General features: G+C 41.8%; 1 protein-coding gene across 2 annotated transcripts; it reads right to left on the bottom strand.

Moving 5' to 3' along the window:
- Positions 1-121: 121 nt before the first annotated feature.
- LOC150038955 (TRAF3-interacting JNK-activating modulator-like) lies at positions 122-25,717 on the bottom strand. 2 transcript variants are annotated; one of them, XM_090328118.1, is made up of 15 exons: positions 25,346-25,717; positions 22,667-22,814; positions 22,489-22,552; positions 21,886-21,910; positions 21,585-21,614; positions 21,392-21,487; positions 12,818-12,889; positions 8,368-8,508; positions 8,122-8,259; positions 6,704-6,839; positions 6,089-6,151; positions 3,060-3,116; positions 1,935-2,071; positions 1,103-1,216; positions 122-214 (listed from the first exon to the last, which is right to left on the bottom strand). In XM_090328118.1, the coding sequence occupies exons 1-15, from the start codon at positions 25,703-25,705 to the stop codon at positions 122-124; spliced, it is 1,674 nt and encodes a 557-aa protein (XP_090184244.1). In that variant the 5' UTR covers positions 25,706-25,717. The 2 variants fall into 2 exon arrangements, with proteins under 2 accessions (XP_090184244.1, XP_090184245.1); XM_090328119.1 differs by having other exon boundaries at positions 22,667-22,836; positions 25,346-25,490.
- Between the last annotated feature and the right edge of the window lie 1,437 nt (positions 25,718-27,154).

Raw genomic sequence — 27,154 nt, 5'->3', positions numbered from 1 at the left:
TGGTACACATTAAAATAAACAAAAAGTCAAAGTCCCACTTCATTTGGAGGGAAAACCCAGGCTATGAAGTTATCCAAACCTCTTGAGTTTCTTACAATCCCAGGCAGCAATCGCAGGCTATTCAGACCACCGGGTTGTTTTTGTTGGCCAGGAACACTGCTAGCATTGTAGCAATCACCACTATTAGCACTGGGAGCCATCGGTCACATTGCCTCTGGAGGGAGAAGACAGGAGAAGGCAGATATGAGTAGGAGAAAAGGGCAAAAATAACCTTTTTGTATCCCAGTGAAAAATCTTGGATCGGTGGCAGGAAGGAAACATTTTTGTGTCACTTCCTCTTTGATAAAATCACTTCACTAGTGATCTGTCTTGCATGGAATTATATAGAGGGGCCAGACATTTGAATACTGATATGAACAATCAAGAGTGAAGATAACTGTTCATGTCCCTCAATACTTTTGCTCTTCTCTCTCTGTCCTCTTGCCTTCATTGAAGCCTAAAAGAACATCCTTTTTTCCTTGAGCTAATACAGGTTCAGTATGCCTTATCTGAATTGCTTGTACAAAGAGTACTTCAGATTTAGGAATTTTTTTTTTTTCACATTTTGTAACCTTTGCATCAGCTTTACCAGTTCAACATACCTAATACAAAATCCCAAATGCTACAACATCCAAGATTTTGTTCCTTTGTTCATTAACCCCATGGTTCATTTATTTTCAGAACTGGGGATTGAATTCAGGGCTTCAGGGACATGCCAACACAAGTATTTTCCACTTGAACCTATCCCACTCTGAAACTTTCTGAGCATCATGTCAGTGCATAAAAAGTTTTCGATTCATCACATTTTACATTTTGGATTTTTATCTGAGGTTGTTGGACTTGTGTAGTAAGTTTTTCCTTTCAGGCTAAGAATTTCATGAAAATTGGGCTTGGGTGTATGAGCCAGGGTTTCTTGCTATCCTGTCAGCATAGTATAAACCCAAGTGGAGTAGGACAGGATAACCTGATGATCTTGTGGGCTGATAACTTTGATCTGTAGGATTTGGCTAAAAGAAGGCCCACTCCACCATTGTCTAGGACTGTGCAGGATGGACCTTCTTACTCTCGGAGGCGGCTGCTGGCTGTGGCTCAGCTCTTCTCGACAGTGTTGCAGCTTGCGCAGGCAGGAGATGTACTCATCACTGAGGCTGTCTAGCTCTGAATGCAGTTCTCTGCACTGGGGAGAATATCAACAAAGTCATTACCACCAGTTCTGTCTGGGATAGACCCAGGCAGGGGAGGCTGCTCTGAGTAAGATGCTCCTTTCACTTCTTTTGAATGAACATTCTTCTTTCCCAGCCTATCACAGATTTCCATCTGTCTTTTTGCTATCTCACCTAGTTTTGTATGGAATGTGTTCAGTTGAATGACTGATTATATATATTACATTTAATACATGTATATACGTTCTCATTAACTGTCTGTACAAGTGGGGTTTTTTTGTGTGTGTGCCGGTGGTTTACCCCTCCCCTTCTCCCCAAAATGGAGTTCTTATAATACAAAATATCTAGAAGTGATTTTAGTACAAATTTCTTTCCCAAAATCAATTGCTTATACTTCCAGAGATGTGCATGTGATGTTTGTGAGTATGTACATAGGAAAATTTTTTACTAGTTAAAAGACACTATATAGAGCTTAAGATACTATAGAAAGCTTATTCAATTTGGGACAGAGTTTGAGAAACTAATGTGCTTTTCAAATGTGCTTGAGTTTAAGTAGAATTTTTAAGGAAACTACTTAATAAGACCTTGAATAGGGGTTGGCATAAATAAGGAAGTGAGAAATATGGACAAGTCACTGGCCATTGATTCACAATTTAAATTCTGAAGTCCTGCCCTCTACCTGGCTCCCATCAGTTTTCCCAGAACCATCACAGGCCAAGGACATGGTCTTACCTCCTTTTCCTGGGCCTGGAGCTGCAAAGTCTTCTTTTGCAGCTGGTCTCTAAGATCGTAGTCATTTTCCTTCCCTGCGCCCTCAGGCTTCACTTCATTGGGTGAAGGCTTTGAATTCCACTCTGGTAAAACCTCATCTAAAAAAGCAGCCAGATTCTCAGTGACAGTAAGGCCCACACCTGTGTCAAAGGGCCTCATTACCAAGTGAGAATTTCTGGAAGTCAGGGTAGAAAGGAATTGGGAAGGGCTTGCCCTTGACTAGATGGAATAGAATAAAATTCTCTGACTTGAAAAAACCCCTTTGGAATCTTCCCTGCTCACTTGATAACTGGAGTCTTACTTTTCTTCTTATCTCCAGTGTTGTCTAATGTTGAATACTTACTGATTTTCTTTGGTTGTATGCTATGTAGTTTCTAGTTTTCAAGTGATTTTGCTATATGTATCTGTATTACTCAGTTTCCCTTGTGTCCTTATTTCAAGTTTCTGAAGATGGCATTCAAATTTTAGGATTTTCTTTAGTTTTAATCTCCATGAAAAGAGCATTAGACCAGGAATTAGAAGTTCTGGATTATTGTTAGTTTTATCTTTATTGTTTTAATCCCGTATATATGGCCAGATACCTTTATTGTTTTATCCCCTCTGTGTGGACATGGTAACTTTTATGTCACACCAGAAATGGCGAGGCGAAAACATGTTGTGGTAAATGAGGAGCAATTGCCCCTTCCAAATGAGTGAGGAATTCTTTTCAGGAAGTGTGGGCAACATACTATTGAGAGCTTAACTTAGATGACACTTGAATACTTAATGGGTTGGGGCTGAGAAATCAATTGTGATTTGTATAGTCGAGTGTGTAAAAATTGACATGAAACCCTGACTTCAAAATTAATTTATTGCAATGTTTAACATAAACAAAGATTTTCCAGAGAAAGTAGAAGATACTTTTTCACAGTTTATGTATCTCCCAGCATGGAAGGGCAATTAATTAAAGTGTTCTCAGGGCCAATGATCAAACCATTCCTTAAGACTCCTTTATATCCTTGCCATGACAAGACTCTCAGGACTGGATGGGACTTCCAGATAGGAAAGAGGTATTATCTTAGAATTCATGATAGTAAATTTGCTGACCTTTCTGTACTAGTTTCTCCTGTTCTTGAGGATGTAAGGATTGATTCTGAAGCAGACCTGTTGGAAAACACAAATAATTTGCCTGTGCTATCAGACTTAATTTCCAAGAGTCTCTTGCCAGATCTTTGCATAGAACCATAATTGTTAAAGATGTTCCCATCTGTTAAAAATTGAATTTTATCCCTTAAATTCAATATGTTGAAATTTTAACTCCAAATACCTCAGAATGTGACCTTCTAGGAGATAAGAGTCTGCCTTCATTAAAAAAGTCAGGAAAGTGGGTTCAAATCCAGATACTGGGGTTTTCATAAGAAGTGAAATTTGAATGCATCCAGGAAGATAATGTAAAGAGACAGAAGGAGAAGATGGCTATCTGTCAGAGGCTTGGAATAGGACCAACCCCCAAAGCTTTCAGGGGAAACCAACCTTACTGACACCTTGATTTGGACTTGTGATTCTCCTGCTTCAGCCTCCTGATATCTTTAAGTGAAGGTGTGCACTATGATATCTGGCTAGGAAAGGACCTATACATCTTCAATATAGATGACTTAAAATTGTGTTGTGAGGCTTGAACTCAGGGCCTAGGTCCCTAAATCCTCTTTGTGCTCAAGGCTAGTACTCGCTATCACTTGAGCCACAGTGACACTTCTAGTTTTTTCTGGAAAAAAATGATTTATTTAAAAAGTATATGCAATAAAATCTTGATGTAAAACTAGCCACAATACAGTTAAAAACAGCATGATAGGAAGCAAATACATTCTTTTCCTAGTTACATCTTTTGTACATATGTTGTGCTTTGCCAGCTGAACGTTTTCTTTACAATTTGAATCACATGTATGGTAGAAAAGCAACTTAAATACTATATTAAAAACATAAAGTGGGGCCGGGAGTTTGGCCTAGTAGTAGACTGCTTGCCTAGCATGCAGGAAGACCTGGGTTCCATTCCTCGGTACCACATGCATAGAAAAAAGCTGGAAGTGGTGCAGAGGCTCAAGTGGTAGAGCTCTAACCTTGAGAAAGTCCAAGGACAGTGCTCAGGCCCTGAGCTCAAGCCCAGTACTGGCAAACAAAACAAAACAAAAAAAACAACTCATAAAGTAAAAAAGTAAAAATCCTTCTCCCCATTCTCTTCTCAGATACTGATGCTCCATCCACGCTTCCTGACATTTTGGTTTTGATGTAAATAGCTTCACATTATACATGTTCTAGAACTTCCTTTTCACAGACACAATCATGGGATTCTCTCATGATCACGCTGTTGAAACAATTTCATTTGTTCCGTCTGCCCACAATTCCTTCATTTAGCAGTAACCAGGCAATTCCCTAATGCTGCTCCTCAAGGTCTTTGTGTTGTAGAAATGAACATGCTGCCTGCTCCTTTAAATTAATGCAGCTTCCTATATGTCCTTTCAGCCAATGCATGACAAGTTGACCTTGACCTCACCTTGAGGTCATGATGGACTGAAACCTCTGAACCCAAACAAACCCCTCTTCCTTTGACATGTTTTTCCCTCGGATCTTCTGACTCAGGTATAGAAAACTAGCACAAAGGTCTTCTTTTTATCTCTTGTTCCACTTCCTGAAGATTCTTAATGTGTCTCAACTTGCTTTTGAGTATTACAACCTTTTGGCCTCAAGTGGTATCAATTTTAAAAGATGTAAACTAGCTGAGTGCTGGTGGCTCATGCCTATAATCCTAGCTACTCAAGAGGCTGAGATTTGAGGATCACCGTTCAAAGCCAGCCTGGGCAGGAAAAGTCGTATTTCCAATTAACCATCAGAAAACCAGAAGTGGAGCTGTGGCTCACAGTGCTAGCATGCTAGCCTTGAGCAAAAACACGCAGGGATGGCATGGAGGCCCTGAGCTCAAGCCCATGCCAGACAAAAATAAACTGAAATAATAAAAGATGTAAAGTGTTTGTAGCAGACATCCAACAGTCATTAGGACATGGTATGCATAGGGGAGCAGGGAGAACCTTTCCTTCTATAATGTCAGTTTTAACAAGCTACTACCTTTATGCGCAAAGTATGTAAGCACACTTGAGAGGGCGTGGCCTGTGAGTGCATGGTACACAGACTTTCCCTCAGATCTCAGCTGTCTGAGTAGCTAGGATTACAGATGTGAGCCACCAGCTCAGTGGCTGGATAACTTTTAGAGTATGATCTGGCACTTCTAGGATAGTGTATGATCTGACACTTCTAGTTTTTGAATGGTTAATTGGAAATGAGTCTCGGGACTTTTTTGGCCTGGCTGGTTTTGAACCTCAATTCTCAGATCTCAACCTCCTGAGTAGACAGGATTATGTACACACACACACACACACACACACACACACACACACACACACACACACACGATTTTTTGCCAGTTCTGGCGCTTGAAACTCAGGGCCTAAGCACTGTCTGTGGGCTTCCTCAAGGCTAGAGCTCTACTACTTGAGCCACAGCACCATTTCCTACTTTTTCTATATATGTGGTCCTGTGGAATTGAACCCAGATCTTCGTGCATGCTAGGCAAGCACTCTACCACTAGGCCATACTCCTGGCTGCTAATATTTGTCTATTGTAGGACTTGAACTCTGGGCCTGGGCTTTGTCCCTGGGTTCTTCAGCTCAAGGCTACCACGCTACCCCTTGAGCCATAGTGCCCTACTCTTGGAGATAAGAGTCTCACAGATTTTAGTGCCTGGCTTTGAACTGAGATCTTCAGATCTCAGCCTCCTGGGTAGCTAGGATTACAGGCGCGAGCCACTATGCCCAGTCTTCCTAATATTTTTTTAGTTGTCCAGTTCCGACAGAAATGCAAGTGGTTACATTAGCATGTAAGGTTAAGAATAGGAAGGGAACAAATAAAAAACAACAGGCTAAGATGTGATGTGTGAAGAGCTATGAAAATGACCCTACTTTAAAGTAGTGACTTTAAAAGTAAGGGTCTCTATTCCCTTTTCCAAATACCCTTTTGAGGACCTGGAACCCCAGATGCACCAAAAGCTATTTGAGCCAACTTGAGGTTCTGTAAAGGAAACTTACTCTGCAGTTGTTGTACTCTGGTCATCAGGACATGTTTTTCCTCCTCTGACCTCTTCAGTTGATCTGAAAATGAAACAGTGCAAACTGAACTCGAAGAAGCCATCTTAATGAACTCAACACCTGGAAATCAGTAATAAGTGCTGCCTTGTCTGTGGTCTTTGATAGTCAAGTGGGATAATTTGCTTGTCTCATTCTGAAGAGGGAAACGGGAACCAAGAATCTTACCAACAACTAAGGGTCTGCACCACAGGGTTTGAACTAAGAGTTGTATTTATACTCTGGTTCTTTTTCCCAGCCGGCACAGGCTTTCATTCTGCCAAGTGTCTCCCCTGACCTTTCCCTTTCAAATTAGGAATGTGGCCTTGACACATGACTAATATGGGAGCAGCTGTGGTTTAGCCAGGGGGATGGGCTGGAGAAGAGAGCTCATGCAAGTGCAGCAAGATTAATTTTTGTCTTGGCTGATTAAAATAGCTTTGCCCTTCCCTCAAGGAAAAATGAAATCATAAGGCCAAACAAACGAAGGCTGAAGCTTTTTTTCCCCCCTTAGCCTCTTTCTCTGAGCTCACTTGCTATGGTTCCTTATGCTCCTGAGGCTTTTGAGGAGGAGGATACCTTGCAGGTCCTGGGTATTGGAGTTGCACAAGTCTCTGTCCCCTTGTAGGCATTCAATCTTGGCCTGCAGTTCCTGGTGCTCCATCTCCAGAAGTCTCAGGGCCTGATTGAGCTGTGCATCTCTGCTGTCAGCTCCCTGCAAGGAGGAAGGGCCAGCACAACAGCAGGTTAGTGCGTGGTAGAGATGGGGAGAAGTCCAATGGAAGAGGAAAGTCACAGAAAATGGCTGAATTTGGACAAACCATGTTAGGGGAATGAAAACATGAGATTCTTCGTTTTGCTTTCTTTTAACATTTATAACAGTACATTCCATTTTTAATATTCATCCACAAGGGACATGTCTGGCCACCTTGATAAATTTCTAGATTAAGACATACCGAGTATAACTTTTGTATGTTTTCATTTTCTCTGGGGAATAGGGCCATTTCCACACATAATTAAGACTTAACAGTCCCCCACACCTGCTTACAAATTGCCTTACAGGTGGTGGGAAGAAGGACAAAGGTTGAGTTGTTCATGCTATGCATAATGGCCAAGGGAGGTCCTCTCCTTTAACAAGTTTCATACATGTTTTCTTATCGAAATGCTATGAGAGACCCATTTCAGAAAAATTGTAAAGATCAACTTTGAGGGTAGACCCTCAAAGTTCCAAACCATGTAAGTGAAATCTCCACAAAGCAATGCCTAATATGTACTGCATGCTTACATGTGCCAGGCATTATATCAAGTTTTTTTTGCATGGATTACTGTTTTATCCATACAACAATCCTATCATATAAGTACTGTAGCCTTCATTTTTTTCCTCCCGGTCGTAAGGCTTCCCATTTTCTAGTGGTTAATTGGAGATAAAGAGTCTCATGGTCTTTAGTGGCCAGGCTGGCTTTGAACCTCGATTTCAGCCTCCTGAGTAGCTAGGATTATAGGCATGAGCCTGGCTTACTACCTTCGTTTTGAAAGATGAGACAACCAAGAATTAGGAGGTGGTTACCTTTCCGAGCTAGCAGATTGGAACTCTTGGAACATTTACTCATGCCAACAGTCCACTCTAATCACTTAAAAAAATGCATTCTCAGGCTGAGTTAGTACCCCACAAGCAAATTAGTGGTATTTGTTGTACACACATAGTTATGTGCAATTCTAAACTGCTATTCTACTGAGAAGGCGTTCATATAGTAGGTTGGGGTAAGACATGAGTAAGTTCATGAGAAATGCAAAGGGTTGGGCTGCTTTTTGCATTGGGATAGTGTCATTTCAGTGAACAGTTCATTTGCATGAGCAGGTCAGGTATCTTTACTAAACTCAGATTTATATTTCAGAGTTAAAACAGTGAGTCTGGTACAAAGTGGGCAGTTGAGTGAGGAACTAAAAGCTCAGTGCTTTCTGCAGTTTTTCTCACCCTAGCCCGCCTCCCCTGGTACCTGCAGTTTGGACTGGAGGATGTGGAGTTGATTCTCTAGCTCACTGTGCTGGATCCCTAGGGTCTTCCAGGCCTCCTTCAGAGCTTTATACTGGCTTCTCCACTCTTCACAGTTCAGCTCTGCCAGGGCTAGGGACCGCTGAGGAAGAGCAGAGAGCTGGTTCTGGTGGAAGCCTTCTCCACTGAAGAAGGGTTGTTCCCAGAGCTATCCCTGAGGTTGTCAGCTCAAGGACCACTGCATCCCTACCTGTGTGCTCTCCAGTTGCTGCTCCACACTCATTTTCTCCTCCAGCACTTTCTGCAGTGACTCCTTGGCTTTCTGCTCATAGCTGTGTTTCTGGTCTTCCATTTCTAATAGTACTTTTTTCATTCCCCAAGGGGAATATTTCTAAAAATGTGATGCAATTCAACAAATACACATTGAACCTACATGTACCAAAAGACCTGTGATACAGACATGAAAAGAATTTGGTCCTTGCCTCCAGTGAGATACCATTATCTGATAGGCATCTTCTTTCCAGGGATCCCCTAGGCCATGAGAGGTGAGTGTCATAGGTTTTGAAACTGCACCCTGGGGCTTGCACCCTAGGCTTTCCAAAGGCTTTTGAAATCCATTGTTTTCATGCCTAGCATTATCACCTACCCAGTCTTTTAATCCTTAAGCCAAGGGGGTCATCAATTTTTCTCTTCCTAACTCAGAAATCAGTTTGTCTTGAGCTTTATCAAGTCAGCTTCCTAAACAGTTGACATCCGTCTCCTCTCCATCCTTTTGGATAATTCCTTAATTCAGACTCTAACACTAATATATAGGTTAATGGAATACTCTTCTTATCTGCATTTGTACAGATCTGATCATGCTACTTCCTATTTGCTAAGGATCAGGTCCAAATTCCTTGACTTGGCAGCTTACAACCCAGGCTGCTATTTTGTCCTACTTTACCCAAGCTGAACTGCTTGCAGGTAGAGTTCCCCAAGCACCATGCCTTTTGGCCTCTTCCATTGCTCAAATCACCGTTTCTGCCTAGGGCCTCTCACTCTTTTCACCTTGTTTATTCATGTTCAAGATTCAAGCATCAGTTCAGATAAATCTTAACTACCTCCATCCTCCTAACTTCTTGTGGATGAAGTGATCCTTCTAAGTATTCAGTTGCATAGTACACTTACCAGCCTCCATTGTTCTGCTCTACTGAAAATAATAAAGTATTTCTCCCTTACTGATACTGAAGCTTTATAGTAGGGAAAAATGCTGTTTCTGCTGAAAAAAAAAAGAAAAGATCTTTGCTGGGTGCAGTGGCTCACGCCTACAACCCGAGCTACTCAGGAGGCTGAGACCTGAGGATCGAGATTCAAAGCCAGCCTGGGCACAAAAGTCCAAGAGACTCTTATCTTCAGTTAACCACTAGAAAACCCAAAGTGTTGCCGTGGCTTCAGGGTTAGGGTGGTAGCCTGGAGCTGAAGAGCTCAGGAACAGTGCCCAGGCCCAGGGTTCAAGCCCCATGACTGACCAAAAAAAGAAAACCGACAACAAAAATAGCCCCAGAGAACTGAATTTTTTTGGTAAACTCAATAAATGTTTTAAAATGAATGCATTTAAAAAATACTCCTCTTAGCTTCAGTAACAGGGAAAACACAAAAACAGATTTGCAAATTCACCAAGAGCCTGGCTCTACCTATGCCCTTCATCTTTTTGTCCTATAATTGTGGAGAAGGCAAGCAGCTATTACCATCAATTCTAGATAGCCTGGAGAGTAAGCAGTAATCCAGATAATGGAAATTTAGGAATCAATAGGAACACTTTCCATTTAGTTTTGAGGTCTTCGGAAATTTTTCTATTTATATGTGATTGGGTCTTATGTATTTGGATTTTTTTTGTGGGGGAGGGTGCCAGTTCTGGGGCTTGAAACTCTTGGTCTGGTCATTGTCCCTAAACTTCTTTTGCTCAGGGCTAGTGCTTACCACTTGAACCACAGCTCCACTTCCAGCCTATTTTTGGTGGTTTTAGTGGAGATAAGAGTCTCATGAACTTTCCTGCCTGGCCTGGCTTTGAACTTAGATCCTCCGATCTTAGCCTCTTGTGTAGTTAGAATTAAAGTGTGAGCCACTGATAGCTGGCTTATTGAAACCTTTGTTAAAACAACAACAAAACAAATCCAGGAGTGATTGTTGAAGACATACATGGACTTAACCATGCTGGTTACTGGCCAAGCTTCATCCTTCATCCCCAGTTGAAAATGAGTGGACTGGCACTCTGCATTATATTTTAGTCTCTTAAATCCTTGGTTGGTATTTGCCACCCTTAAAGTTAAGACAGTATTAAGTGCAGGTAAGCCTAACACTTTAGACTTGTCACTTTTACTTTTCTAAGTACTGGACTTGCTATGTTACCAAGTCTGACTATCCAAACTGGGCAATATATATTTGCTGTTTTGACTAAAATGTGGCATTATGAGAAAGATATTTTAAAATACCAAGTGGGAAGAAAATCCTATGAAATTAGTAGGACCTTTCTATTTTATGTCCTATTCCTGGCTTAATTTCATAATCATGATTAGTTCAAAATTTTCTTAGCTAGGAACTACGAAGTCCCTAATTTTTTTTAATTAAGCTCAAAATGAAAACTCCTATTTAATTTTCTTTCCTTCTAAGTAATCTGACCTATGGCAATATTACTTATACTTCATGTTGTGCAGCATAAATTCTACCATAAAGATTATAGCTTTCAGATTTTAATGTGCAGTCATATCACCTAGGGGCCTTGTTGAAATGCAGATTCTAATTCGGTATCTTTTTTTTTTTTTTTTTTTTTTGCTAATCCTGGGCTTGAGCTCAGGGCCTGAGCACTGTCCTTGGACTTTCTCAAGGCTAGAGCTCTACCACTTGGGCCTCAGCACCATTTCCGGCTTTTTTTTCTATGTATGTGGTACCAAGGCATCGAACCTGGGTCTTCGTGCATGCTACGCAAGCACTTTACCACTAGGCCAAACTCCCGGCCCCTCCAAGTATCTATTTCTAACAGTGATTTAAATGATTTCCTCCTTTCCATAATTCTGATTATTACTATTATTTTTCAAGGCCTCAGCACTCTCTATCAGTAAGTTTCCTTTTAGCTTTTTAATGGTTTCCAGAAAGGTCATTCATTGCCGATGGTCTGAAGAACACACAAGGAGTATCAAAGTTCTGGCTTATTATGCTATTGGAATTTCTGAAGTGCTCCATATGGTATACCATCATGCCTTGAACTGTCTACAGGATGACAATACTTGGGAGACAAACACACCTTTAAATATCCCATTATTAATATGAACACACATATATCTAGATTTTTTTTTTTGCCAGCCCTGGGGCTTGAACTCAGGGCCTGGGCACTGTCCTTGGACACTTCTTGTTCAAGGCTAGCACTGCCACTTGAGCTACAGTGCTACTTCTGGCTTTTTCTGTGTATGTGGTACCCAGGAATCAAACCCAGGGCTTCATGCATGCGCTCCACTACTAGGCCAAACTCCTGGTATATATCAGATTTTTAACACCTTGAGTCTAATTTATGGTAAGTGGAAAACATGTTCCTCTCATTGCACTGTTTTTTTAATTGCATTCTTATGTTAGACTTTTCAAAAATATCTTGCCTCTATTTCTATTTTTCCTGTTATGATGTTTGTAAATATATAATCTAGTAAAAAGTATATTAAACGTAAAAAGCCTGGTTGGCATATTTAAGTTCATAAGAGCTTAACAAAGCAGGTCATATTATAAACGATTCTTGATGGCAAGTCCAATGCTACTTTCTCTCACTCCGCATAAGTAAAGTCCACCAGCTGTTCCTCTCCTCCTAGCTTCATACTTTGCATATTCTCACTTGTTGGGCATCTACCATTTCTTAAGCATGGAATCAGATTTCTTGATTTTTTTTTGTAAGCCGAGATTAGGTCAGATGAAGAGATTACTGACGCTATATTGTCGGGGTCCTTCATCCCCAGTCCCTCCTGAGGAGGGATGGGGAAAAGCACACCCCAACCAGTCCAAGCTGTGAGAGGAGAGGGCCCACTGTCCTCCCGCACTCAGCCTTGCTTCTCCGGAGCACAAACAGAAACGCCACGCAGCTTCATCAAGGCAGGAATCTCTAAAACTCCCCTCCTTATATTGGGTGCGGGAGCCTATCAGCACAACAGGTGGGCAGGATAAAGAGGTCCACTTGTTTACCCCTACTACAGGTCTCAGCAGAAAGTTATTAGAATGGCATTGCTCGGCCCCCAACACTATATAAGGTCCCAGAACAAAAAATAAGAGCAATACTGTACCTTTCTTCTAAAGGGTGCACAAACTAAGAAACAAAACTCAGTTTTTCAGAACTTTCTTGTAACATCTAATCTGTTTGAATATTGGGACCTATGGAGTTAGCAGGGTACTACACATATTTATCAAAAGTAATTTTCTATAGTTGCGGGAGTTTTCTAGGTTTTCCAGTAGGCCATAACATTTTTAGTGCTGGATTCTTTCCCAGGGTGCAAAGGGGTGGATACTAGGAGAAAGAGAGGGGAGGATGCAGAACTCATATAATAGAGACTAAAATGAAAAATTTGCAAACAGAATAGGTATGTTAATTCATACCTGGTAGCACTTTCCTAGAAAGTAAGATTAAGATTCAAGTACACGCTTTACTTTTAGATTCATGGGCTGGAAACATCCTCCAGAATGCTTACCTGGGTACAAGCATAGAGCTGGTTTTCTAAGGACCTCAGTTTGCCTTTCAGTTTGTCCTCATTAAGTTGTCCCTAGAGAAAATAGGAGGAGATAATAAGCCTGTGACAAAATACGATCTGCAAAGAAATGTACTCTATTCCCAGCCCATGCCTGACACATGGCTCAAAAATGCTCATGTTACTAATTTATTTCAGGAAGTAGGGGGAGCAGAAGTGACAGCAGGATGTTTGAATGGGACTCTGGACTAGACAAGGACGATTCAGATTGGCCTCCTAAGTCTTCTTCTTTTTTTTTTTTTGCCAGTCCTGGGCTTGAGCTCAGGGCCTGAGCACTGTCCTTGGACTTTCTCAAGGCTAGAGCTCTACCACTTGAGCCTCAGCACCATTTCTGGCTTTTTTCTATGTATGTGGTGCCGAGGAATTGAACCTGGGTCTTCATGCATGCTAGGCAAGCACTTTAACCACTTGGCCAAACTCCTGGCCCCCAAGTCTTCTTTTTACCTTGAGGTTCTTTAGCAAATGGCTCAGGGACCATAGGAGAGAGTCACTGGAAGGAACACCTCTAAGATGTCCTTTTTTCTTCCCCTATAGGCACTTCTGCACCCCACATCTGTATAGAACCCCTGTATTATATAGAACAAATAGGCCAGTAAAGTCAGTTGCCAGTGACTCACCCTGTAATTCTAACTACTCAGGATGATGAGATCTGAGGATAATGGTTTGAAGCCAGCCCCAGTAGACAAATCCAAGCTCTTATGTCCAGTTTAACCCCTAAAAAGTCAGAAGTGGAAGTGTGGCTCAAGTAGAGCTGGTAGGACACCAGCTTTGAGGGGAAAAAGCCAAGCTAGGGTATGAAGTCCTGAGGTTAAGCCCAAGTACTGATGCTAAGCCCAAAATAAAAAAAAGAACAGGCTAGTAAGGCCAGTAAAGATAATGGGGGTCCCCCTTTCCTGGGAAAATAGGGATTCTGTCTTGCTTATGGCAAAATTGTGCACCTTTGTTTATCCATTTATATGCCCTCATCCATTTATATGTGGAAAGCTGTAATCCTCAGTACCTTAGAATATGTCCATATTTGGTATTGTCTTTTTTTTCTATTATGTGACTTTATATCTATAAATGGAGTGGATTTAATTTTAAGTTATACTTGAATTATATATAACTAAATACATATTTTTGTCCTTTCCAGTAAAATACATTTACAAAATACATTAGCCAGATGCCTGTAATTCTATCTGCCCAGGAGACTAAGATCTGAGGATCATGGTTTGAAGCCAGCCCAGGCAAGAAAATCTGTGAGACTCTTATTTCCAATTAGGTGTTTCTCAAGTGGTGAAAGCTAGTTGAATAAAAAAGTTACCCTGAACAAGCATCAGCATTTATACCAAAAATTTAAATAAGTAAATGAATACAGTAATGAAAGCATCTCTTTTCTCGTGGGCAATTCTGACTCCCATAATCTCATTATTCAGAATTTTTTTCTCCTTTTAAAATTATTATTTAAATATATTATTTACATGGCTATTGTATCATGAAGGTTGATTATGCTAAAGCTCTGTTAGGTTAGAATTATTTGCTAATTTTCAATCAGCTAAATATTTATCATTTTTTCCTATGTCTTTGGAAGTTAATAAGACCATTTTCATAGAATTCTTGCAAACAATATCAAAATAACTGGTTATGAATTAGGTATTGTGTCTTTAAAGAACTAATTAAGTTACTATGAGGCCATTAGGCTGGGCAGTAATTCAGCATGGAGATATGTTCATAAAGAGAGGAGATCAGGACACCAGGATGGAATAAGAAGGGACCACATGGAAACAAAGAGGAAAGATAGACACCATTAACCCGAGGAGAAACCAATCTTTTTCTTTTTCTTTTTTTATGGGGCTTGAACCCAGGGCCTGGATGCTAAGAGCTCAAGCCTCATGTTCTACCACTTGAGCCACTTCCCTACTTTCAGCTTTTTTGATGGTTGGTTGGAGATAAGTCTCTTGGATTTATCTACCTGGGCTGGCTTTGAACACTGGTCTTCAGATCTTAGGCTCAACAGTAGCTAGGGTTACAGGTTTGAGCTACCAATGCTCTGGAATACAATGCCTTTTTAATTTTTGTGTGTTGCTGAGTGTAGAACTTGGAGCCTTGTGCATCTAGGTAACAGCATTTTGAACTGTCTAAGAAAAGAAAAAAGTGGGCAGGATAAGACCTTCTGTTTTTAAATTTTTCAACATTTCAGCTGAGTTGCTAACAACTTACCTCTTGCTTTTTTTTTTTTTTTGTGCCAGTTGTGGGGCTTGAAGTCAGGGCCTGAGCACTGTCCTTGGACTTTTCTCAAGGATAGAGCTTTACCACTTGAGTCACATACCACTTCCAGGTTTTTTCTATCTGTGTGGTACTGAGGAATCAAACCCTGGTCTTCGTGCATGCTAGGCAAGCACTCTACCACTAGGTCAAACTCCCAGCCACCTCCTGCCTTTTTTCCTCCCTACATATATACTTCCTTCTTTTTGCAAGGTAGGGATGTTATTCTCAGGAGGGTCTTGGCAGTGGGGCAGAGGCGAGGGTGGGGAGAAATAGGGTTTGAGGTGCCACAAGGATAGCAAGTTCCCCAGAGAAATAGCCATGGGCCTTGTTACCAGTAACTGGTTTTCATATTCTTTCTCTGACTTTTTCATCCAAGCCATGTGGGATGCTTGTGGTTTCTAGAAATTCCACTTATCTTCTGACTGGGATATTGTGGATCCTCTCAGTCAGAGGCCTGGATGTTTTCAATCCTCATGGAAGTTGAGGTCTGTAACAGAGTAGGGACAGAGGAAGGGCCTCTTTTTTCAGGTCTACGTCCTTAGATGAGTGTTGGGGTGCCTTGGGGAGGCAGGAAGTGGTATTGCACAGCACAACTCCTGTTTTGATCTAGTTTGACTAATTCTTCTAACCATGGGGGTTGGGGGGAGGGGTGCCCCCACCCTTTCAGCTTCCTGTGTTACTCAGCTTGGCCTTGCAAAAGCAAAAAACTTTGCCAAAACCAAGTTTTTTAAGTGACTCCTGCTATTAATGTTTTTCCCCAATGTCTCATGGGAGAGAAAGAGAGCTGGAAAGCCAGGGATATGGCATCTATAATAACTACAGGGCTTGGGGACAGATGAAAGAGATGGACAAAGACTTCTACTGTTTGAGCCTTGGGGTAAGTGGTAAATCTGCTGCCTTCCCCAAGTGGCCTATTCATCCTCAAGTCCTGAAATCAGCTGGTGCCACCCATCTGCCCTGGTTTGTATCTACCGATTCCATGCATTTTCCTTTGCCTGGATTCTTCTGAAGAATGTGATCAAACCCACCATGTTTAAGGATTGCCTGTCTTGTTGGAACTCGAAAAGAAAACAGGACCCAAATACTGACAAATGTCTGCAGCCTCCTATAATTTTTTGAATAGTTTCCTCCCTCCTCTGTCCTGTAGTATGGCTTTTGTTCAACATTTTGCCTTGTCTGGCTACTTTTGTATTTTAGTTCAACCCTAGATTACTTTTCCGTTCATGTTGCAATACTAGACAATTCACTTGGTCCCTTCAGTGGAGATAAAGGGCCACCCAAGTTTTGGGGCTTGAACAAAATCTTGTGCACAGCTCTGCCTTCCCAGACTTCCCAGGGCAGGCATGAAAGCTATAGCCAAGTTGTTGCAAATGGGCCATGTAGTTTCTTGATCTGAGCCCCAGTTGTCTCTGCACTGGAGCCCAGAGTTACAGTATGTGGGAAGAATCATTTCTTACAGGGCTGCTTCTGACCTTCTAGGCAGAAGAGCCTAGAGTCCAGAGGACACAGTTAATTGTAAGTAAAATCGAAATCATATACACATGGTGCCAGTCTGAGGGCTTCAGCTCCCGCTTCTGCTTAGTTTCCCCCTCCCGCCTCTCTGTTCTCTGAAACACTGCCAACTCACCACAGAAACCCAGCCCCAGCTCGTCTGTTGTAGCAGAGGTTGCGTAGGACTTGTAACCAATCCCCTGCTATTCTGTCATCTCAAGATCGTGACTCTACTCTGCAGATCTGAAAACCCAATGGTATCCTGTTCTTGTTTTTGTATTGCCCAATGCCTATTGAATTTTTATCAACTGGTTAAATACTTTCTACTCTGAAGGTTGTGACCAATACAGCATTCTCAGCAGCAGCCTGGGCTACATGAGGATTCCATTTAGAAATGGAAGCAATGGTGTGTTTATCCTTGGGGTTCTAATAGCTCAGTCGGAGCATTACTACACGTGCAGGTTCAACTCAGGGTGGCCTAATGAAAAAAGTGAGCTGTGAACCAGGCTGGATGTCCAAGTCCTGGTTTGAATTATTACTCTATTCAATAATATTTTATTATTATTCTAATTATCTTTCCAGACACCACAAAGGTATCTGACAAGAGTTGTCCTTCCAGTGAAGTTGAAGCTTTCATGGAGTGATAGAGTTCCTTTATCACATTTGAAAAGTAGGAGCTCTTAATGGAAGAGCTGGAGACTATTTTGTTTAAAAAAATGGGAGAGGGTGGGGATGGAGAAGAGTGAGGATTGGGAGGGGTTGGAATAGGGAGGGGAAAAAAACAAAACCAGAGAACTTCTGCTCTATGGCTGGAGAATGGGTGAAACTCTCCTTGAAGTTTATGCTAGACATGGATCTTAAAATATCTTCCTCATCTCCACCAAGCTTGTTATAATTCAAGTTCTGAGTGCAGCTTATTTAGGTTGAGTCTCTACTGCTCCCATCCCCACTCAGAGCCAGGGTCCTTATTGTTGGAGAAACTTTCAAACACTACTGCTACTCATACCTGTAATCCTAGCTATTTAAGAAGGAGTTGAGATCTGAGGAATGGTTCAAAGCCAGTCTGGGCAGAAAAATTCTGGTGAATCTCTTATCTCCAATAAAGTATTCAAAAAAACCAGAAGCAGTGCTGTGGCTCAAAGTGGTAGAGCACTAGACCTGAGCACAAAGAGGCTCACGGCCCAGGCCCTGAATTCAAACTCCACAACTGAAGCAAAAAAGTAAAAAAAAAAAAGGAAGGAAGAAAGAAAAGCAAGCAAACAAGCTAGCTAGCTTAGGGACAGCACCTTGGCCCTGGGTTCAAACCCAGGATTAGCACCAAAACAAAAGAATAAAAACAACAAACCCCACTACTGATAATTAACTTTCAATTTAGTTTCACGATAAGGGTTAAGCACACTGTAAGGTGCTAAATGTGGGACTTTTGACCCAAATCAGCTGCTTCTTGCCTAGAGCAGCATTTCTCAAACTAGAGACAGCATGTATTCATGTGCGTTCAAAAAGTTTGCAGTCACACAAGAGTGTGCACATGTGTATAAATGTGTCTTCCCTTTAAAAAGGGGTTTCATACACTATTTTAAATTTGATACTGTATACATTACTTAAAGATAATTAAAAGATAAAAATAAGCCAGGTGTAATGGCTCAGGCCTATAACGCTAGCTACTCAGGAGGCTGAGATCTGAGGATCAAGGTTCAAAGCCAGCCCAGGCACAAAAGAACCTGAGAGAGAATCTTATCTCCAATTAACCTCTAGAAAACAGGAAGTGGGGCTTAGCTCAAGGGTAGAGCAGTAGCTTTAAGCCGAAGAGCTCAAGGACAGCCCCTAGGCCAAGTTCAAACCCCATGACCACCCCCCTCTGTTGAACTGTTCAACAGAAAAAGGTTCCAGTCTCATAATTTGAAAGCTGTCTGAGGTTCTTTCTTTAGTACTATGATATTCCAGTCACATTCCATGCTTTTTGATATTTAGGCTAGGAAACAATCTGGTTCCTTTAAACGTTCTTTTCCTTTTTACTCCTTTTGTCCATTACTCTACTTCTGTGCTGACTGAAAGCTGCACATCCCTCAGGACTCAGCTACTTTGACCTCTTGCTAGTGGAACCTTCCCTCTTCCCTGTATCACATTATATAATTGTCATAATTTTTTTTGGTCAGTTGTGGGGCTTGAACTCGGGGCCTAGGTGCTGTCCCTGAGTTCTTTTGCTCAAAGCTAGTTTTCTACCACTTTGAGCCACATTCCACTTCTCATTTTCTGGTGGTTAATTGGCAATCAGAGTCTCATGTATTTTCCTGCCTGGCCTGGCTTTGAACTTTGATCCTTAGAGCTCAGCCACCTGAGTAGCTAGGAGTATAGACGTAAGTCACCAATGCCTAACTACCACTATCATTGTATCATACTGTTGTAGAGTACATTATATCACTCTGTCTTCCTCCTTAAGAGCCAAGACTCTACTTTTGAAGCACAGGGTCCAGCAGCAAGTTGGAACCTATCAAATGTCTGTTGGACAATTGTGAGTGCGATGATCTTAGTTTGGTGCAGCACCGGAAACCACCTGGCACACACTGCTGTCTGCTCCAGGCTCGCGCTCTGCCAATGTAAATGACTTCCTCTCAACTCCAGGTTCAGTGACTGCCGTGAGGAGGAAATGCTGAGCTTGAGAAGTCCTTTAAATATCACTGCACATTTCTTGGCTCTGTCTCCTACCTTCTCCTTGTTCCTTTGTCTAAGCACAAGACGTCCTCTTGGTAGGGCACAATGTTTATGGAGGCTACTGGGTTTCATGCTGCGTCTTACTATATCCTATCAGTAGTAGCATCATCCTGCTTGAAAATATGAACATACCAGTTTTACTACGGAGTCTGAAAAATCCGTGAGAGTCCTTGAGACCCTTTTACATGATCTTCAGCCTTTCTTTTCTTTGACTAATTGTATTTGTAATCAACTTTGCTTCACAGACATCAAATGAATGTATTGCAAGAAATTGAACCCACCTGAAAACAGGAGAATTTAGCAGTCTTTTGTTCAGGTAGATATTAAGTGAAAAAATGTAAAACAATGCTACTCCCTTCACAAGAAATGGGGTGTAGCTCAAGTAGTAGAATGTTAAGCCCTAGTTTCAATCCCCAGTATTGGGAGCAAAATATTTTATATTTGTATATCATAATTTACTTCTACTACTACTAGTACTAGTTTATTTTTTGTGACGGTCCTGAGGCTTGAAGGAGCTTGTGCACTGTCTCTGAGCTTTTTTGCTCAAGACCACTTTTTGCTTTACCACTTTAGCCACAGTTCCACTTCCAGTGTTTGGTGCTTAATTGGCAATAAGAGTCTCACAGACTGGGGCCGGGAATTTGGCCTAGTGGTTAAAGTGCTTGCCTAGCATGCATGAAGACCAGGGTTTGATTCCTCGGTACCACATACATAGAAAAAAGTCGGAAGTGGTGCTGAGGCTCAAGTGGTAGAGCTCTAGCCTTGAGAAAGTCCAAGGACAGTGCTCAGGCCCTGAGCTCAAGCCCAGGACTGGTAAAAAAAAAAAAAAAAAAAAAAAGAGTCTCACGGACTTTACTGTTCAAGTTGTCTTCAAATTGCGATCCTCAATCTCAGCCTCCTGAGTAGCTAGGATTATCGGTATGAGCCACCCATGCCCTGCCCTTGCCTTGTTAGTTCAAAATTAATAAATATTTCTAAGTTTCTGTAATTATTAAGAGGCATGTTCTAATATGATAAATATAAAAAGCACTTTGGAATTTCAGTAATTAAGAAAATAGTACAAAAGGTCCTAGGATTATAAATGAAGATGAAGAACCATTTTTTTCTATAATATCTAACCACTATATGTTGCCTGCTTTTTATCTCCTGCCTAAGTTACTATTTCTGCTTCTACATTTGCCTGGCAAATATTTCCATAACTATAGACATTCCCTTGGTTCTCTTCTTGGGAATCATTCATTCCAGATTTTAGTGTAGTATATCCTGAACACATGTTTCCCCCCTTATCTTTGTATTGCTTAGGCATCTGTCTCCTGTACAAAATCATGAATTCTGTAAATGCAGGAGTGCTGCCTAAACAATCTCATTATTTCTGATGCTGTCTCAGAGCTCTGTAGGAAGAACATGATTTGTGAATGTGTATAGAAATAATAGATTAAAATTAGAGTCCTGATCTTTTGAGGTTCCAGTTCTTTCACTAACTAGCTATGAAACTTTGGGCAAGTTACTTGGCCTCTTTAAGACTTTATTTCTTCAGGGGAAAAATGAGATGAGACTAGATGATATCTAAGGTCCTTTCCCACTCTGACACTCATGTCTGGGGGCAGGCTGGCGTGGATGAATATTGGTATGAAAAAAAAAATCACAGACATTAACCATGCTCTCCCTTCCCATACCTCTTGTTACATCCTAGTATACATTTTTTGTTTCTTTGTTTTTGGCTAGTTCTGCGGTTGATCTCATGGCGTAGGCTCTGTCCCTGAGATATTTTGCTCAAGGCTAGTGTTTTACCATATGAACCACAGCTCTACTTCTAGCTTTCTTGGGTACTTTAGTGGAGATAGGAGTCTCATGGACTTTCCTGCCTGAGCTGGCTTTAAACCACAATCCTCAGATCTCAGCCTCCTGAGTAGCTAGGATTGCAGGTGTGAGGCATTGGCAACTAGCTCCCAACATACTGTTCAGTTGTAAGACAGTCTCTGTTCTTGCTAGATGGTATGCCAAGAAAAATGCAATGGGTACATACAGAAATACATTAGCTTTATCCAAAGATTTTTTATCACTTACCTTCCAAGAGCTGTCAGAAGCCTGAATCAGGGTAGACAGCAAGTCTTGGAGAACCACCATTTTCTGTTTTAGGAGCAGTTCCCTTTGTAGAGCCTCCTGAAGTGCAAAATGCAAGAGGATAATATTAACCTGGATGAGAAAGCTGGAGTATGTGAAGGGATACAGTGACTGTAGAGGTTGCCAGGCCACTTACTTTGAGGTACTCTGAAAGCTGGATGATTTCCTAGAAAGAAAGAGAAAAGGGACATTCAGAAAGACTCAGTCTCTTGAAATACTAGAATGTAGAACTAGGGTCTTAGCTGGCTCCTGGGTGACAGCTCTCTGAGTGTTAAGTCTGACATGGTACCTACCCTTAAGCCTGCATACATGCTCAACACCCTCTGGTAATCCATGAAGATATCCCTCCATCCCAGTGTGAGTATATCAGGGAATACCAGAATGTCAGGGCTTAGAAGCCATTTGACCTAGCTTCTTCAAAGTGATGATTTTCTTACCTTATCCAGAATAGCAACTCCATAACTGGGAAGAGAAAAACAAAACATGACAGTGAGCCAAAAGATCAAGCAAGTTAGGAAGCAGTTGCTTCTGGGATCCTTTCTGGAAAGCAAGTAGGATGGTGAAGGGACTTCTCTTTGTCAATTAAAGATGAAAAAAGATAAATGGCTGGGTGTTGGTAGCTTACACCAGTAATCCTAACAACTCTGGAGAGAGAGACCTGAGGACTGGAAGTCTGGCTGGGAGTTTGGCCTAGTGGTAGAGTGCTTGCCTAGCATGCACGAAGACCCAGGTTTGATTCCTCGGTACCACATATACATAGAAAAAGCCAGAAATGGTGCTCAGACTCATGTGCTAGAGCTCTAGCTTTGAGAAAGCTGGAAGTGGTACTGTGGCTCAAGTAGTAGAGTGCTAGCCTTGAGCAAAAGAAGCTAAGGGACAGTACCCAGGCCCTGAGTTCAAGCCCCAGTACTGGCACACTAGAGTACACACGCGCGCGCGCGCGCGCGCGCACACACACACACACACACACACACACACACACACACGAGAAATGGATGAGATGTATGAAGGCTAGAGGCATAAACATGTCAGGAACTCACTCGGTTTGCTGACTGGCATCATTCTTAATTGTTGACTGTGCCTTTTCTGCCTTTGTCTGCGTGCCTGAGAGACAGAGGATAAAGTGATTCAGAAATGGGAAGGGGCAGAGACTTTCCATTGCTAATGAGCTGGGCTAATAGGCAGGATTTTCCACAGATGAGGGAGCTCTGCTCTTACCCCGGTGGTGTCTGTGTGGCTTCTTGGTGGGAGAGGCTTGTAGTAGAAAGGCCCCAGTCTGTGAGGAGTGATGAGTCGACAGATCTCCCTGGATACTTGTGGAAGGATGATGCTGAATTGGTGACACCTGAGAGCTGGTTCCTGTCACCTTAGAAAGCAAGTGAGAGATACTGAAAAAAGAATCAATTAGAAGAAATTTCCAGATGATATTTTGAAGGGGAACTGGTGATTGGGTTGGTTAATTCCAACTCCCAATTTAATGGCAGAGCCTTTGAGAAATAAATATGTTAGATAGTGAAGCCCTCATGAATAAGATTTGTGCCCTTGTCAGAAGATACATGATAGACCTTGCTTGCATCCTTGCCTGCTTTCCATCCTGGGTGAATACAATGTGTATATATGGAAGTGTCCCGCCCGACTTCAGATCTGCTGGAATCTTCCAGACTCCAGAATTGTGAGAACTAACTTTGTGTATATTCTTTAAGCTACCCTGTATGGGAGTTTGTTATAGTAATCCAAACGGTCTGAGTTGGGAATAAATAATCTGAGTTGGGAATAAATAATCTGGGTTCAGATCTTGCCTTTTTGGTCTCAGTTCCCTGCCAGTGCAATGAAGATTGAAAGCTGCTTCCTTCACCCTTGTCTAAAGCTGCAGAATCACTGAGGTTTTGTGTGAAGAGAAGGCAAAGTAGGTAGTTATCGTGAGAATGCTGTAGTGTGGGGTTGTCACAATTTAGAGTGCTCTTTTTATATTCATGTTGAAACAAATTCAAAAAGTCTACTGTTCCTTTCTGGATCATACTAGTATTCTCTGTGAGTTACATAGACTTAGCTTCATTATCTCACAGGCCCACAGAAAGCAGAGGTAGCCTAGAGAAGCCAGGGAAGGCTTCCTGGATCAGGCAATGTAATGGAGTCAGAATGGTGCAAGGAAAAAAGATAAGTAGGAACTGTAGCCTTACAGAAGAAAATGTGTGTGTGTGTGTGTGTGTGTGTGTCTGTCTGTCTGTCTGTCTGTCTGTCTGTGTAGAGGCATCAAGATGACTGGCCTGTGTTCCTGAAATATAACAAGCCTTCAAAATATTTGATGGATGAGAGCTGAATGAAAATTATAAGACAGGTAGAAGGTATGCATAGATGGCTGAAATTTGACCGATACTAGATATAGCAATGATGTTATTTTTTTCTTTTAGTTTTTCTTTTTTTTATTATCTTTAAGTAGTTGTACAAAGGACAAGACAGACAAGTTTATGAGCACAAGACACCTTGATCAATGTCATCCCTGTCAACATTCTCACCCATCATTGACCTATCTACTCCTTCCCTCACTATTTAATTTTGCAGAATTTACACCAATTTTTTGATTAAATTCTCTTTTAGTTTCTTCTTCCTTCCTGTACCTCTTTCCCCTTGGCCCCACTCCACTCCCTTCAACTACCCCCTGCCTGGTATTTATTTCATTGACTTTGCCTTTCTAAGGAAGCATGCTAGTGGAATTCCCCCTTGAATCTATCACAGTTCAGTTGATACATTTGTGTGCACTTGCATACCACTCAATGTGGTATATAGGCCTGTATGCAGGCAATAGAGAAGAACATTCCAATGAGGTTATTTTTGTAATTATTTTTTCTCTCCTAGAAGGTAAAGACAAAACAAAAAAGTGCTAAGCAAATAAAACCATCCCAACATCTTCCTCTGAATGTGCAAGTGGCTAGAATCATTATGATTCATATTTCACAGATGGCTTTTTAAAATTTTTTCTTTTTTTCTCTTTTTTTTGGGGGGGTCATGGGGCTTGATCACATCCTTGGCACTGTCCCTGAGCTCTTCAGCTCAAGGCTACCACCCTACCCTTGAGCCAAGCCCCACTTCCCGTTCTCCAGAGGTTAACTGGAGATAAGAGTCTTAGGTCCTTATATGGAAACAAGAGCCATATAATGTGTGATTGTTGTTGTTAATGTACTATGTTATTTCTCATCTCTTTTGCTGTCCCTTGGTTATCTCATCTTGTTACAGTATCTTACCTTGTTATCTGGTATATTATATATATGTTTATTTGAAATAGGATAGGGTAGGGGAGAAAACAAGATGAGGGGAGGAGGTGGGGGGAGGGAAATCAGGACAAAAAATATGAGAAGGGTTATCAATGTTTGTGAAGTAATGCACCTTCTATCTGGTGAATGTAATGTAATCCTTCTATTAATTACAATTAAAAAAAAAAAAAAGAGTCTCAGGTCCTTTTGTGCCCTGGCTGGCTTTGAATCTTAATCCTCAGATTTCAGCCTCCTGAGTAGCTAGGACTATAGGTGTGAGCCACCATGCCCAGCTTCACAGATGGCTTTAAAGGTATATTTCTGTGGCTTGTTATTAACTTCTGGGCACTATGGCAGATTACCATAGCATAGTAATACATGCTATGATATAGGTATGCTAATATAGTAGCATATGCTAATATGTTATATATGTATACGTCCACATGTACGTATTATATGCTGATATGTCATATAAGCTAATGTGCATAACATTTGCGTGTTAATGCATGCAAATGTACTAATAGTATATTATTATATGGCTGTACAAGAGGGGACTTTTAATCCCTTGATAGTGGCCTTGAACCCATCCATTCCCATGGTGTTCCCTCTACCCCCACAACATAGTATGTGTCTGGGTATGACCCACCTGCTGTACAGAAGATGGGATTCTGTTGACACAGAAGAGTAGCTCCTTGAGGGCATTTGTCTGGCTTGTCCCTCTGCCTGGCCTCCTGGAGGGACCTTGCTCCTTAGCCTGGGGATGCCGGGCCTGACTTTTCTCCTCCACTTCCAAGTTCCTTCTCCTGAAGAACTGCTGTTGTCGGGCTCTCTGGAGCTGCTCTCTGTGCTGAGTCCGCAGCGCCTTCCCCAGCTGGCGGCAAGTGGTCACGTTGGGGCGGCAGCGCCGACTCTCTCGGGTCTCTTGACGGCGCTCACACTTAGCTTCATAGCTCTCAACCCACCGGGCCAAGCCAGGGCACGGCCTGGAGTCTGGGCTGATCATCATGACCTCCCTAGCACCTGTTGTGCTTGCTTCCAGTTCCTCGAATAGCCGCCCGGATCTGCCAGATGTCAAGAGGGAGGAGTCGTAAGAGGAGCAGAAAAATGACCATCTCCCCAGAGCACGGGGCAGAAATAACATGATCCATTGAGATGGGTTGAAAACCCATGATGCCACGGCATCAGACTAGGAGCCAGGACTCCTGAGCTCAATCCTTATTTCACTAACAAAACCCAATAAAAACAAATTTCTGCTTTCGTCTCTGTCCCTCCTGTCGAAAGAAGCAGGGTCTCTCTGGCTGCCATTTGTTCCATGTCTTCACAACCAACCATGTTTCTAAGTAAGGGAGACATGAGAAATGATTGATAAAACCTATAATGAAGTTGAGTGCTGGTGGCTTACCCTGTAATTCTAGCTACTCAGGAGACTGAGATTTGAGACTCACCATTTGAATCCAGCCCAGGAAGAAAAGATTAGGACACTAATCAGGAAATTCCTGGGCTAGAGGTATGGCTCAAGTAGAAAAGCATCAGTTGTGAGCAAGAGCTTGAGGCCCTGAGTTCAGTCTCTGGTATTTGTGTGCATCTTGTGCATGTATGTCCACACACATGACTCATAATGAGCATGTAGCTCTTTGAATGACATGTATTTGTTCCATTTCAAGATTTATAGAGAAATAATTAAATTGCCATCACATCTTTATGGCCAACCCTCTCCTGCCCCAACAGAAGAGGGAAAGTTACATCTCTACTTCTCTTTTAGCCCAGGTTGTTAATGCAGTAATTGTGTGACATTTCTTTAAGGCCTGGAGAGGGTCATTCAGGAAGACTGTACCCCTTTCACAAAATGACTGGTCTTGTGGCCAACACCCAGTGCTACCTTCTTGCTCCTTCCATAGCAACCAGTTTATGGGTCTAGAGTGACATGATTTGGAGAAAAACCTGCCATAATGTCAGGACATTGGTACCTGCCATGGCACATTCTTACTTCATACTCTGACTAGACTCTCTTAGCTACTGATGGAGACAAACCTGTACTGACTATCTGCCACATGCAGAGTATCTAAATCAATAGCTTTCAGAGAAGAGGATTCTATTTTTTTTTAAATCATCTCCCTATCAGGACTAAGTCTGGTGCCATATCTGCTTTTCTTAGTCCAGACACAGATTGTGTCACCTAGACCAGTGAGTGCTTGGTTTGTATTCAGTAAGGCCCCTGCAATCACAAAGAAACATACCCAACAAGCAAGGACAGTAACCTAAAGTCCCCAGGAAACAAGGCTCCATGATGAGGCCATCCTCCAAGCCCCACTATATTGCCTTACCAGATGTCCACATTGCACTCCAATCCTAATTCTCTTCCCCCCACCTTCTGTGCCTTTCTATTTCCTACTCTTTACACCTACTTTCTCCCACAAGTGACTGCTAGTTTTACTGAGTTGGGTGTGGAGTTGGA

Source organism: Megascapheus bottae, unplaced genomic scaffold (genome assembly GCF_031878675.1).
Source record: "Megascapheus bottae isolate mThoBot1 unplaced genomic scaffold, mThoBot2.hap1 H_1, whole genome shotgun sequence".
Lineage (NCBI taxonomy): Eukaryota > Metazoa > Chordata > Mammalia > Rodentia > Geomyidae > Megascapheus > Megascapheus bottae.
The sequence above is the reverse complement of the archived record's forward strand: the minus strand, read 5'-3'. Positions and strand labels throughout refer to the sequence as shown.